Source organism: Spinacia oleracea, chromosome 1, assembly GCF_020520425.1.
Source record: "Spinacia oleracea cultivar Varoflay chromosome 1, BTI_SOV_V1, whole genome shotgun sequence".
NCBI lineage: Eukaryota > Viridiplantae > Streptophyta > Magnoliopsida > Caryophyllales > Amaranthaceae > Spinacia > Spinacia oleracea.
Window position 1 is genome coordinate 118,066,089 of NC_079487.1, and position 14,886 is coordinate 118,080,974.

The window sequence follows — 14,886 nt, forward strand, 5'->3', positions numbered from 1 at the left end:
GATAATTAAATTCTCCACATTTCGGACACAAACTTCATGTAAGCATGAATCTGCTACACCAGGTTCACAAAAGTATTCCAACGACCCCAAGTCAAGCTTACAAACCCGGAGTTTCGACGAGGTCAGCTGTCGTAACATGTTGCAGATGATTTTTGATAATTTTTCGGAGTCCCCGTATAATTTGAAGCGGGTGACTCCGGTCCAAAGGTGACGCCACCGGTGCGATAAGATGGATCGGAGGTTGCAACGGCGCGATTCATTTCGAGGCGAGATAGAATATCGGTGAGGATATCGTCCGGAAGAGAGCTCAACCGATCTTCATCTTCCACCTCCTTGTTTAACTTCATGCTTCGTCGCAGTTTGACATTATTATTATTATTATTATTATTATTATTATTATTTCCTTTTTTGGTTCTAGCCATTTTTCTCGCTCTCAGTCTCTCACTAAGGAAAGTATTTAGGTAAGTTGTGAGTATTCCATGAATAATTTGAGTTGTGACAAACTCTGGAAGCCTATATAAATAGTAGAATCCTTCTGATTTGAAATTCAAAGTCCAAATCAAGTACTCCGAATCTGGTCGGTCAGTCATCACAAATCACAATATTGCTGCTAATGACTCTTTGAGTCTTTGTACACCGTATTATTGAGTCACACGAAGTGATCCCTATTGTGAAGCACAAATTCTTATTTACAATGGTTGTACAATAATTATTGTACAACGGAGTAAAAGTTAACTCAAAATGCTTAAAAGTTATGCTTATATATGTAAAAGTTATCTAATTTTTAGTGATAAATTTTTTTATTTTAATAAAACTTATTTCTTCAAAATCTCTAATAATGTATTAAATTAATCATTTAATCCTTTAAAATGTTTATCTATCAACTTTTTTTTTACTAATATAAAAGTTAATCAAAACTAGGTTAAAGTTACAAAAAATGGGTTATAGTTATTTTGGTGTACAATAAATTTATTGTACACCTTGTGCGCGCAAGACTTTTTTGTGAAGAGTATTTAATTACTCTATATCCGTAATAGGAAGGTTTTACGTAACAAAACGAGTTGAATAGAGATAAATACGGAGTATTTATGTAAAATAATGATCTTTACACGTACTTTCCATTTTATAATGTTCTTTACTCTTTATTTTATTCTATTTTTACATAAAAATTTACTATCTTACTTTTTACTCTGTACTCCGTAATGTGAAGAGTATTTAATTATACAAATTACTCTGTACTCCGTAATATGAAGGTTTTACGTAACAAAGCAAATTGAATAGACATAAATACCGAGTATTTATATAAAATGATAGATTAACCGAATAGATGCAACGTATTACCTCTGTTTCAAAATCGATTTTTACACTTTCTGTTTTAGTCAGTTTTATAGTGTTATTTACTATTTGTATTATTCTATTTTTGGACATGAAAATTTACTACCTTATCTTCTTACTCCACAATATTTACAATTTTCCACTCAATTTCTCTTTGCTTTATTCATTCTTTTTCTTACAATCTCCACCTTTTTACACATTTTTTTTCACTGTATTCATATTTTATTATTTCAACAAACTTTTCTATATTTGTCTTAATATTTGTGCAAATAGTAACCGTAAAGATGTTTATGAAATGAATTGAAGGTAGTACTTGTTACTCCCTCCATCCCAAAATATAGTGTTTGTTTTCCTAATCTGATGTACGTACCTAACTAAATGATGTGCCTATTTCTATTTGAAATCGTTAATTTTTTCCCTTAATACCCTCATACACAAAATGTAATTGATTCCAAATCATAATTGAGATATCCAGATCAGAACTAATATGTAAAGATCATGTCCAGCATATCTGTGCAGATCATATCAGGTCAGAACAGATATATACAAATCATGTCTGAATCAGAACTGTTATGATAAAACTATATTCACATATCATAACCGCTATGTCTAAATCATAAACGATATGATCATAGCATGTCCAGATCATAACTTACATGTATAGATCATGTCAAGATCATGATCGATCTGTACATATCATGTCCAGATTAGATACGATATGTCCAAATCATAACCGATCTGTGCATATCATGTCCAGCTTTGAACCGATAAGTCCAGATTAGAATCGGTATGATCATATCATGTCCAGATCATAACTGATATGTATAAATTATGTCTAGATCACATTTTACTTTGATATTTTTTAAAGATATAATTGGAATTTTGCAGTATAGTTCACATTTTAACAAAAAAAGAAGACTTAAATGTCTACTTAGGCGGCTAAAATATTTTTTTTTGTTCTTCCTCTACACCATTACCCTAATTTTTGAGCTCTCTATCTCTCCAATTCTAATTAGGGGTGTAAATGAGCCGAGCCGGTCAATAAACTACTCGGGCTCAGGCTCGTTTAAAACTCGTTCATGTTCGTTCATTTACTAAACGAGCCGAGCTTGAACAACTTTTGAAGCTCGCTTAATAAACGAGCTTGAACATGAACATATGTATGCTCGTTCATTTAAGTTCATGAACAACTTGTTCATTTATGTTCATGAACAACTCGTTCATTTATGTTCGTGAACAAGTTCGTCTAGTTATGTTATGTATCATATTTTACCATATATACATTTTTCAAATATAAATAAAAATCATGTTTTTGACTTTTGGAATCTATAATAGAACAAAAATATTTTGAAATAAAATTTTAATTGCTAAATTATTGCTCTTTGACTCTTTCTAAATTATTAGTTTGTTTATCAAATAAAGTAATGTATACTTTAATCTTTATTATTAGATATAATTATAATTTGTTAGATTTTCAAGTGGTTATACTCTAAAGCTCGTTTAAGAAAGCTCGTTTATAAACTCGGCTCGATTAATACACTACAAGAATTTGTATCTTTAACGACAACCTAATTACGACGGGTTAAAAATCCCGTCGCAAAAGCCTTTTGCGACGGGGCTAACAACCAAACAATGACGGGAATAACCGTCGCAAATGTCTTTTACGACGGGTTTACGATGGATTTACGACGGGATTTTCTATGAACGACGGCCCCCTTTTATGACGGGTTCACGACAGGAAATCCCGTCGTTAATAAATGATTATTGGCCTTTCGCGACGGGATTTCCCGTCGTTAATAATACAATTTCTTGTAGTGATAAATGAGCCGTTCACGAACAGTTCGCGAACACAAAATATTTTAAACGAATCGAGCTTGAACAAATTTTTGAGCTCGGTTAAAAGTTCGGGCTCGGGCTCGAGCTCGCATAAGTTAAATGAACATGAACATGAACAGGGTAAAATTCGGCTCGGCTCGGCTCATTTACACCCCTAATTCTAATCGAATGTCGTTGTTACGTTTCTTCTCAATTTTTTTTGAGAAATCATTCCTTCACTTAGCACATACTCAGATCCCTAATTTAATTTGAAGAAAATCACTCAAGAACGTTTCCCCAAGTTTTGGACAATGGGAAAATGAGCTGATGAATTGAACATGGATGAAAAGATGGAATGGAAAAAGAGATAATAAATTTGAGTTTTTTAATTGGAATTTATTTAAAAATTAATATCTTTTTACAGAATATTACTCATTCCGTGTTTTTTTAATGAGTATTGATTTACATAAGGATTAAGAAAGGTGAATTGATTTTCTTATAATAATGATGTAAGTGTATAATAAAGAATAGTAATGGATTTTTTTTTAAAAAAAATAAATCTTATTACAATCTAAAATTATTCTTTTTCTTTTTTAATTTTAAAGAAAATCAATGGATTCTAACTCTTTAAGTGGACAATAAAGAATATTACTCATTTGTTGTTTTTTTTAATGAGTATTGATCTGTACAAAGATTAAAAAATGTGAGTTAATTTTCTTATAATAAGGATGTAAGTGGACAATAAAGAATAGTAATGGATTGTAATGAATAGTAATGAAAATCTCAACCACGTAATGCATTACCATTGGAATTGATATTGATTTTCCTTATAAATTTACATATGAATATATTCCCGTTGACATCATTTATAACTAGCTACCAAACAAGCGGTTTGAGAAATCCAATTACTCAATTTTATTAGAATATGTACGTCAAATCCTTGTTTAATTGAAACCTCACTCTTATTGAATTGATCACCAGGTCTGCAATATACCAACTTCAGCAATAAACAGCGAGAATTTAATTAAATTGAGGTGCTACGACTATTATTAGAGGTAAATCATTATTGGTGGTCCCTTAAACATAATGTTAGATGGAAAATATTAAGTGGTGGTGCGACAACACAAAAAAGAGACATAAACTACATAAAGGGTAGTTCAAAATCACTACTGTAAAAAGTAATTACCACAAAATATCCATAACATTAAGTTTGAATCATACACCATAATCATACCCTACAGAGATGCATAAAGCATTTTATACTAGTAGCAGTTTACATATAGAATTGACCAAAAAGAAAAATCCATAGCAAGGTTTACACCTCCCATCACTACAAGAAGTGATTTTAAGACTAAACCAAAGCATATGCTTGAAAAACACAAAAGTTTCAGGCATTATTTGATGCTAACGATCGAGTTCAACACCAACGCTCAGATTGTGCAGGGGTGTGCATGGTGCTTTTGGTGCACCTGTCCCAAAACGCACATAAATAACAATAAAATGCAACAAAAATAAAAACCGCAAAAAAAAAGAACATTAACAAAAGAACATTAACAAAAAAACACTAACAAAAAGAACACTAATATTGACAAATCAGACAAAAGGTACAAATATAAAAAGCAGTTATATTTTTTCTTGTTCTTTTAAGTTCTGGAAATGTTCTTTTCCAACCAATTTACAGTATGTTCTAATTAAAAAATAAAACGACGAACCTTTGATGAACTTTAAAACCAGATTTATAATTTTTCTTGTTCTTTTAAGTTCTGGAAATGTTCTTTTCCAACCAATTTATGTTCTAATTAAAAAATAAAACGACGAACCTTTGATGAACTTTAAAACCAGATCTATATTTTTTCTTGTTCTTTTAAGTTCTGAAAATGTTCTTTTTCAACCAATTTATGTTCTAATTCTGTTATTTTATTTATCAAAAGATATCTGAAAACAACACTATAAATATGTAAAAAGAACAATTGCTGATTCTAAAAAAGAACACACTGTTTTGATGCCACAGAAATAGAAAGTTATAAGAAAAGAACATTAAAATTTAAAAAGAACATAGAATTAAGAACGAGAAAATTTACCTTAATCACCCGATGCACCTTCATCAACAGCATAAACCTCTTTGAATGAATAAAAAAAATTCAAAAAATAGCGAAATTGAAATAGTATTTCGCTTAATAAACTAGTTTTTTGTAAACGTAATTCAATTAAAATCACATTTCAGAGAAAAAAGGAGGAGAAAATTTGTTTTGAACTTTCTCTCTCATAAAATCTCTCTTTTGTTGGGAGAAACTAAAAGCTCTCCTCTTTCTCTCTCAAGAATGTGTTTCTAAAATGAGAAGTTATGAATCCAATAGGAGAAATATTATATATATAGAAAATGAAAAATAAAAAAAATAAAAAAAAAGAGGGGGAAGGAGAAGAAATACAAGCCATGTTCATGATAAGAACGGTGCACTTGTTTTTTTTTTTTGGGTTTTGTTGTTCTGTTCTTTTATGTTTATTAGATATAAATCTTAATGTTCTTTTATGTTTGTTCTTTTTTCAAAAAGTACAGTATTGAAGAGCAAAGGAAGCTTTTACTTGACCATCAACAAATGATGTTAAATCTTCAAAAACAGCTGAAAGAACAAGAAGAGAGGCTGAATAAACAGAGCAATTCCTCAAAAGAACAAAAAGAGGATGAACCTAAAAGAACATTATAAATAAAGAAAAAGAACATTATAAATACAGAAAAGAACATATCATGTAGAACACTTATTTTAACCATGTAAAACAACATTACCAATAAAAAAACGAACAACAATAGAGCATAAAAGAACATAATAAAGTAAAGAAAAAGAACATTAAAAATTGCAGAAAAGAACATATCATGTAGAACACTTATTTTAACCATGTGAAAAAAGAACAACAAAAAAGATAAAAGAACAACAAAAATGGTAAAAGAACAATTTGATCTGAAGTGTGTAATATCAAAAGAACAACAAGTTAAAGCAAAAAAGAACAAAGAACAACAAGCTAAAGCAAAAAAGAACAACATGTTCAATAATTATTTTCTGTATTATTACAATCTCTTAATACATATATGAGAACCAATATATAAAAGAACAAAAGATAGACTAAAAGAACATATAAAATCGAAAAAAGAACAGAAATCAAAATCGTCATAAATATATAATCAAGATACATTAATCATCAAAATTATCAATATATAGAATCAAAATACATTAATCAAGGTTATTGAGAAATGCAGAAATCGAAATGATCAAAAAAATCAAAATAAATTGAAATGATGAAAATAATGAACATGGAAATCAAAATCATCATAAATAAGTAATTCGTTTTAAAAAATTGAAAAATTACCTTCACAAATCGGATTATCAGCAGAGGAATTCAAATTTGAAGAAGAAGAATCAATAGATTTGATATTGAAGTAGAAAAATCAACCTATATTTGAGAATTTTCCATTACTTTCTCTCTCCTCTTCACAGTTTCTCTCTCCTTTCCATAGTTTTTCTCTCTCCTCTTCACAAATTCTGATTCGAAAATTATAAAAAAGAAGGTATATATACCAGAAAAATGGAGTGAAAAACAAAAGAACGAAAAAAAAGGGACAGAGCAGTCATTGTTCTTTTTTTTAACAAAAGAACAACGTTTGTTCTTTTTTTATCAAAAAAACAACGTTTGTTCTTTTCTTCTCCGAATTCAACAAGATATCCGCGTTTTATATTTATTGCATGTCGTTTGAACACCAGTGCACCAAGAGCACTGTGCACACCCCTGCACCATCATATTTGCGATCAGGTTCAACACACCTACCTTGAAACATAATCTCACAAGTTGAAGAGCCCCTTGGAAGCCTAGATAAAGAGCGACAGAAACTACTTCCGTTACGTGGTTGAGAATTTCCGAATGACCACACGTGCGGAAGATATAATCGTAGCTCTTTCAAAACAAGTGCATTACTCAGAAGATAAGATAGCAACTTGAGCTCATCATCAGTCATGTTAATTCCCCTTATTTCAATTATCTCGAGCTTCCTTACTAAACAATCTGGCACTAAATCTGGTGCACACCATTCCATGTTCACCATTGGAACATCGTTTCCCATTTTTAGGGTCACTTCTAGCTGTTTTAAGTTGGGAAAGTTTTTCATACAAAGTAACAAATTCTTCCAGCCAATGATACCAATATCATCCAATCCTGTCCGAAATCCAGTTAGATTAGCAAAGATTGGCTGATTCCCAGGATTAAGGTACCTGTATATATTAGTTTCTCTTTCTACCCGTAAGTAAAGCTGCCTAATGTTACACATTCCTCCTACAAGCTTCGACATCTGATGTAGATAATCTTCCCGTCCGCCCATCGAAAGTGGATCCTCTCCAAAACTCAACTCCGATGTCAAATCAAGATATGCATCGAGTAATTTGGTTGGATTTTGGACAAAATAATAGCACGAAATGCAATCATCTATAGATAGGTAAGCTAATTTAGGTGCATCAATGAAGATTTTGGTCCGTTGTGTTTGATTGTAGCAGTGCATCTGTATCTTCAACCACTTCAAATTGGGAGTAAATATGTTTAGACAAGAACTATTTCCAGATAAATCGAAGAACAAATCTAAATCTTCCAACAAAGGGCAAGACCTAAATAGGGTTTCCAACCAAGGATAGACTTTCGAAAGATTAGACAAACTAAGGTTCTTTAAATTAGGAAGTTGAATTTCAAAATTCAACTCAAACATAAGATCACCGTCTAATTCCAAACTTACCAGAGATTGAGTTTTGAACACAATGGCAGGTACTACAAGAAATACATCCTCGTATGTTCCGCTACCAATAATTAATTTCTCCACATTTCGACGGCAAACTTCATGGAAGCATGATTCTGCTAATCCAGGTTCACAAAAGTATTCCAGCGTCCCTAACTGAAGCTTAAAAACCCGGAGCTTGGAAGTGGTCAACTGTTCTAAAATGTCACCGACGACAATTGAAATTTTTTGGTAGTCCCGATTATACTCTAATTCGAAGCGGTTGACTCCGGTCCAAAGGTAGCGCCACCGGTGAGATAACACGGAGGTTCTGGCGGCGGAATCCATTTGGAGGAGAGAGATAATTTCGGTGAGCATAGCATCTGGAAGTGAGCTCAACCGATCTTTATCTTCTTCCTTTTTTGTACCAGCCATTTTTCTGACTCTCAGTCTCTCGCTAAGGCGGCCGGGTTACTTATTATTTAGGCAAAAGGTGAGATAGGTTGTGACTCTTGTGAGTATTCCATGAATTACTCTGTATTCACAACCTATATTTGCTATATATGGTACCCCGAAGATCCTTTTTGGAATAAATGCACAACTATGGAGTACATTTTTCGATTAGTCAAAGTGCCCGGCAGTAATTACGGGAGGTTGTTTTTTCGGATATCAGATATGTGTGGCAACACACATATCAGCTAAAAGACAAATAGCTAAAAGACAAAAAAGGAAGTACCATTTATGTTAAAAAAGTACCATTCTGTAAAAAAAAGTACCATTCAGTTAAAAAAAGTACCATTTTTGTTTAAAAAAGTACCATTTAATTTCTTTTTTGTCATTTTTCTTATTTTGTCTTTTGTTATGATATGCATTTGCCCACACATATCTGATATCCGAAAATACTTCCTCGTAATAACAGGAAGATGTATGATTTTTAGGTTATTTAAATTCCAATTTTAAATTCAAAGTCCAAAGTAGTCGATCACAATTTCCATATTTTTGTACACATATTTTTTTTACTGTATTCATATTTTATTATATTGAACCAACTTTTCTATATTTGTCTTAATATTTGTGCGAATAGTAACCGTAAAGATCTTTAAGAAACGGAGGTACTATTTGTTACTCCCTCCATCCCAAAATACAGTGCATGTTTTCGTAACCCGATGTACTTTCCTTAGTTTCTTAGCTAAAGGATGTGCTTATTTCAATTTTAAACCATGTATCCCCCGGCCACCTCACCCAAACCCTCATCCTCAATTCCCTCTCTCCTCAAAGATTCATTCATGGGAGTCCATCAGATTAACAAAGAATTAGCAGCAATTGCATAATTCCTAAAACTAATGAATCAGGCAAAAGTTAACGGAAATTTTGTCAAATTAAAATTAAAAATAAAAATTCTACCCAGAAGAAAGTAATTTAAACAAAAATAATAATAATACGAATCTCCTGCTGTTCGTTGACGCGGTGGTGAAGGAATTCGCTGCCGCCAATAAAGCTCTGCATTTCCCTGCGATAGACCACAGAGTCGCCATTGATGAGGGACGACGATCGAGGAAGTGTAACCTAGAAACGTTAGAGGAGAGAGAAAAGTGAAAGGGGGAGAGAGGCAGGTGAGAGATGGGATAAACGAATCTAAGTATCTAACCCTAGAAACGAAGCCTCAGCAACTCAGCAAGCCCGATAAACAACACAATAAGAGTATTTTAGTCTTTTACATAGGGGACACGAAAAGTCAAGTTACTAAAATACCCCTAGGAGCTGGCTTATATAATACAGATATAAAGGGATTTTTTCAAGAGCATTAAAGGCGTCTACGAGGAATGTCCAATCACAAATTCATTATTAATATGTTTTAAATTAATTAAAAATAGATATAACATATATGTTTAATCGAAAGATAAACTTAGTGTCTCGTGATAAGATAAAAAAATATGTAATATGTATTTACCATATTTAATATAAAAATATAATTTCAAGAAGAATTCAAATTGAACTGAACTACGCTGTAGTATGTTTTATATATATTGTTAGGATACAGATGTATAATATGTATCTATCATATTTAAAAAATAAAAAGATATTTTCAAGAAGAATTCAACTAGGACTGAACTACAAAGTAATACTCCGTATACTTTATATATAAAATTGCAAAGTATATATTTTATATATAAACCGTTTAATATTAATAATTATATATCTTTTTTAAAATCTTAATTCTGAAAAATCAGATTATTTCATGTGAGTTCAAATCGGTTAAAGTAATATTAGATGAGAAGAAAAAAATCAGAAAATATGAGAGTAAACCAGATGAGACCTTAATCTCTCTATATCCCTTTCCCTTTGCCTTTCCCTTTCCCTTTCCCCCTTTCCCTTTCCTCCAAATCCCTCAAATCTAACAAGGCTCTCAGCCTATAAATTGCGAATTAACTCCGTCGCTAGGAATTCGCCGCTGAGTTCGCCGGTGAGTTGTTGCTTCAGTTCAGGTAGTTCATTCCCCCTTTCCTTTTCCAAAATTTTGTTTTCATATATATGAATCAATCTACTAGTTAAAACTTAAATTTCAATTGCATCCTATATTCCTATCAATTATCAAAATTTGTTGTTGGTTGAGATTATTTTGATCGTTTATCGGGTCATGGCTGTGTCACCAAGTGTCGTTTTTTGTTTCTTCGGTTGTATACTTGAAGATTATGTGTAAATTTCAATCATGTAACACTAATGCCTGTTCAATGTTCGTTGAGTTCCGGGAATTGACATCTAATATTAATACAGCTGTATGTGGATTGAGGGTAGTTTCTTTGGCCAATGATCAGAAAGTAATCCTCTAGTGATGAGTGAGACTGTTAACTAGAGTAACGATGTATTTGAATTATGTTAAAGCAATCAGAAAAAGTTTTCATCTTGAGGGCGAATTAATTAAACAAATTGAAGAAAATAAATCCCTGCATCAGATTTTATTTTCTTCTTCTTCTTTTCCTTGTACTGCAAATTCTGTTTCTCCGATGTATCTAATGTCGATTATTTTTCAGTTATGAATCCACAAGATCGAATTAGTGATCTACCCGAAAATCTAATACATGGAATCATGGAATGCTTGCCATTGAGAGATGCTGCAAGGATGAGTGTGTTGTCAAAGACATGGAGAGAAAATTGGTTAACTCTTCCTGCTCTTGTGCTTGATGATCCTTTCTTCAAAGACGTGTTGGGGAAGAAGCGAAACAACATTTTTGAATACAGCAGCATTGTAAGTAAAATACTCTTACAGCACTATGGACCCATTACCAAATTCACTCTTCACATTCCTCGTACTGTATGCCCTGATATTATTCAGTGGATACTATCCCTCTCTGTGAATTGCATCAAGGAGGTCACTCTGGTAAACTGGGGAGAGATCTCTATGTTGCCTTCTCACTTTTTTGCTTGTACCAACTTAACTAAGTTGAAGCTTAATTCCTTTTATTTTAACCCTCCCCCTTCTTTTAAGGGCTTTCCGAATTTACTTAGTGTTGACCTTGAGAACATTTGTTTTCTGAATGATCACATACTTGAAGATTTTGTAGCTAAATGCCCACTTCTTGAGAAGTTGAGTTTAAAAGACCCTGGTACTTATGAGCTACCTCGTCTAGTTATTAATGCACCTAATCTTAAGTACTTGACTGTCTCTGGTATATTCCACTCTATCTGTCTCAATGGTTCTCGAGGTCTTTTGTCGGTTTCAATCACTTTACTGAAATTGGTAGATCATATCAAGAATAGAGCACAGAAACTGATCCAATTTCTCGCGTCTTCATGTAAAGTTGAAAAGATTTGTTTCAGAAGGTACTTTGTCAAGGTCAGCATGGATATCCTTTCCTTTAATTTATGGTTTTCATTCTATTTTATTTCCATAGGTCTTAACTTTATGATAAAAAAAACATGGGGTTAAATACTGAAATTTTGTTTTCAAATTCTGGAAACAAAGCTCTTGGTCAAAGATGGCTTATCAGGGATGCTTCCTGCGGCCTTCACTCATGTAAGAAGCCTGGAGATATCAAGTATTGATTCTAGCGAGGAGCTCTCTTGTGCAATTGGTTTAATTCGGAACTGTCCTAATGTTGAAAGGCTGCGTCTTTGGGTAAGCTCCTGCTTTTCTGAAACCGTGTAATTTTTGCTAGTCATATTACTGAGGCTGATGTAAACTAGTGATAATTCAAATTATCAGCATGCCTTTAAGTTTAAGGATGTCATAAGTTCATAGTCTACATCTGATTATTCTTTGTTAATATCAAAATATATGCGCCATGTTGTCAACTAACTCTGTAATATGTCTACTTGCTAGATTAAGTTAGTTATGTATCTTCCACTCGATCTGGTTATTAGTTGGTGAACCAACCTTTGAGATTCTGTTGTTAGAATGTGACGAGCTAAATAGGTTGTTGGGCTGAAAATTAAGAACTTTACTATATGAAATATAATTATCAAAAGTTCTTGTGCGCACAAGGTGTACAATAAATTTATTGTACACTGAGATAACTTTTACATAGTTAAATAGTTTTTTGTAACTTTTACTATAGTTTGATTAATTTTTATACTTCCTCCGTTCCGGAAATATCGCACCATTTGTTTTTTACACTATTCACACTACGACTTTGGCCATTTATTGTGATTCGTACGTAAGAAAATTTTAGCCATGTGAGGTCATGTTAGATTCGTATCGATAAATATTTTCTATATATTAATTTTTTATAATTTTTACTTGCACACGATTTGAGATATTAAGAGTCAAAGTAATGGGTAGAAGAGTAAAAGTCAACCATGGTGCGATATTTCCGGAACGGAGGAAGTATTATACTCCGTAACAAAAAAAAGGTTGATAGATAAACATTTTAAACGGTTAAATAACTAAACTTATATTTTATTATACTCCAGGTTTTGACAGTTTACTTGCTATATTTTGTAGACATTTTTTAAGCAAGTTCTTTTGTACTCTGTATTGTGTTTTTCCTTCCAAATTCTTCCTCGGAGACTACATATGACAAACAAGAGTGTATGTCAACCTGCTGTCTTCTACACTTGTTTGATAAAGAATTGAATCCTACTCTTGTCTGTTATAAATCCTAATTTTACTAAAAGGTCGGCTAAAATAAGTACAGTAAGAGTAATTTTGGCAAAAACAAGTTCATTAGAAATAAGTTACAAGTACAGAAAAATAAGTTTATTCAGCAAAATAAGCTGAGAAGAACAAAGCCATAGTCCTTGAGAATTGTTTTTTTTTCCCTTTTGGAGGGAATTTGGGATTTAATCCTTGCAATTGATGCTTTATTTTAGGTAAAGGTTGCCGAGAAGAGCACTGACACTGATAAACACAACTTAAACTCTGATCTTTCCTGCAAATTTCTTCAACTCCGGAACATTAATGCCAGACTTAACAGGGGATCGGATGCAGAGCTCAAGGTCATTGAGCTTCTGCTTGCATGTTCTCCTCTACTGGAGTCATTCGATCTTGAGATTCATAAAGAAATTGATGCAGATGTCAAGTTGAAGATTTCAAGGAAATTGAAGCAGTTCCACAAGGCATCTTCTAACATTATCTTTTTTATCTCTATGGCTACTAAAGACAACGAGACTTCTGATTCAGATACTAATGAAGATTCAAGTTCGTATTCGACTTCATCAGATGCGGATTCGGATTCGGATTCGGATTCGGATTCAGATTCAGATTCTTCTGATATATCAATTTTTGATGACGAAGATGGAGAATGAGAAATTGAGAATCATGGATGCTTGATACATACGGAGCCAAATCATTATATATTTTTCTGAGGGCAGCGTCTACAAACAAATTAAACTATTGCTCATGTCAAGGAAAACCTGTAACGTGAGGAACATTTTTACAGACATAATTCTTCGTACATCCCTAGTAGTTTCAACACTAAAATCTTCTCTTCGTTCTTAATTTGAAGCTTTTTCTTTTTCGTATTAATGCTCCTTGAACGTGAAGAAGAAGTTTGTGTTTTCAGGCAGTTGGCAACTTATCATGTTTCTTACTTTTTAGAAGGATATAGAATGGTCTAAATTGATTGCACACACTTATTATTTCCATTATAATTAGAAGATAGTCGCGTTTCCATTAGTCTTCAACTTTTGATTTCTGTACGTGATACGTAGTACACACTTGCTATTTGGAACTTTAATTGGGTGTTTGGTTTGCAAATTTGTATGGGATTGGAATCACGAATGATATCAAGGTGGGATAAGTATTTTTTTTTCTCTTTTGTTTGATACCTAGATGTTAAATAGCAGATGTCTAAAGGCCATGGAGTGTAGAGAAGGTGGGCAGCCCATCTCCTTGGTCCAAACAACAGTGCAGCATAGCCCAATCACATGAAGTGACAGCTGCACATGATCCCAGATATTCTCATTCCTAGGTTACCGTTATTTTGTCTTTTCCTAGGTTGATATGCTAATCATTAGCTGTCATTATTGTAATAGAAAGCTGGCGGCTCAACCCTAGAGGGAGCCTTAGTATTTAAGCTTGTATTACAGCTCTTGGAGCATACACAATTAATGAGAGAAAAATCTGGGTTGAACAATTGCAATACTCTTGATATTTGCTCAATGAACTAACTGATAAAATACAGTTTAGTCATCATGGTATCAGAGCTTTGGTTCGCCAAAACTCAATCTGTCAACCCATCTTGGTAAGGAAAACACAAAGATTTTGCATTTCAGCAAAGTTGTTACAATAAAAATCCCATCTTTATATAGGAAAACCTAAAAATATAGTCTTTTGCTTCAGCAATGACCACCATAGATCCAACAAGCCACTTGTACCTTCACCCATCTGATGGAAGCCACTTTGCAACCATAGAGAAGCTCCAAGGATCTTCAAACTACAGATCTTGGAAGCGTTCCATGGAAATTGCATTAGCTTCAAAAAGAAAGCTTGGCTTTGTCACAGGGGCATATAAGAAGGACACTGATGATGCTGTGAAGGTTGAACA

The 14,886-nt window shown here is 32.8% G+C and overlaps 2 protein-coding genes across 2 annotated transcripts; one reads left to right on the top strand and one right to left on the bottom strand.

Moving 5' to 3' along the window:
- Positions 1-6,305: 6,305 nt before the first annotated feature.
- On the bottom strand, positions 6,306-8,807 carry LOC110783999 (F-box/FBD/LRR-repeat protein At5g22660-like). The gene has a single exon (XM_021988412.2). It carries the CDS (start codon positions 8,333-8,335, stop codon positions 6,881-6,883), a length of 1,455 nt encoding a protein of 484 aa, XP_021844104.2. The 5' UTR covers positions 8,336-8,807; the 3' UTR covers positions 6,306-6,880.
- A 1,296-nt stretch (positions 8,808-10,103) lies between these two features.
- Positions 10,104-13,920, top strand: LOC110783998 (F-box/FBD/LRR-repeat protein At1g13570). The gene is made up of 4 exons (XM_021988411.2): positions 10,104-10,386; positions 10,933-11,735; positions 11,865-12,017; positions 13,211-13,920. The coding sequence occupies exons 2-4, from the start codon at positions 10,935-10,937 to the stop codon at positions 13,643-13,645; spliced, it is 1,389 nt and encodes a 462-aa protein (XP_021844103.2). The 5' UTR covers positions 10,104-10,386; positions 10,933-10,934; the 3' UTR covers positions 13,646-13,920.
- Positions 13,921-14,886: the final 966 nt, after the last annotated feature.

Excerpts from the sequence above, each read along its gene's own strand:
- LOC110783999 (XM_021988412.2), bottom strand. The coding sequence starts at position 8,335 with ATGGCTGGTACAAAAAAGGAAGAAGATAAAGATCGGTTGAGCTCACTT.
- LOC110783998 (XM_021988411.2), top strand. The coding sequence starts at position 10,935 with ATGAATCCACAAGATCGAATTAGTGATCTACCCGAAAATCTAATACAT. Across the intron at positions 11,736-11,864 it reads TCAGAAGGTACTTTGTCAAG|CTCTTGGTCAAAGATGGCTT; the intron begins GTCAGCATGGAT and ends CTGGAAACAAAG. Across the intron at positions 12,018-13,210 it reads TTGAAAGGCTGCGTCTTTGG|GTAAAGGTTGCCGAGAAGAG; the intron begins GTAAGCTCCTGC and ends GCTTTATTTTAG.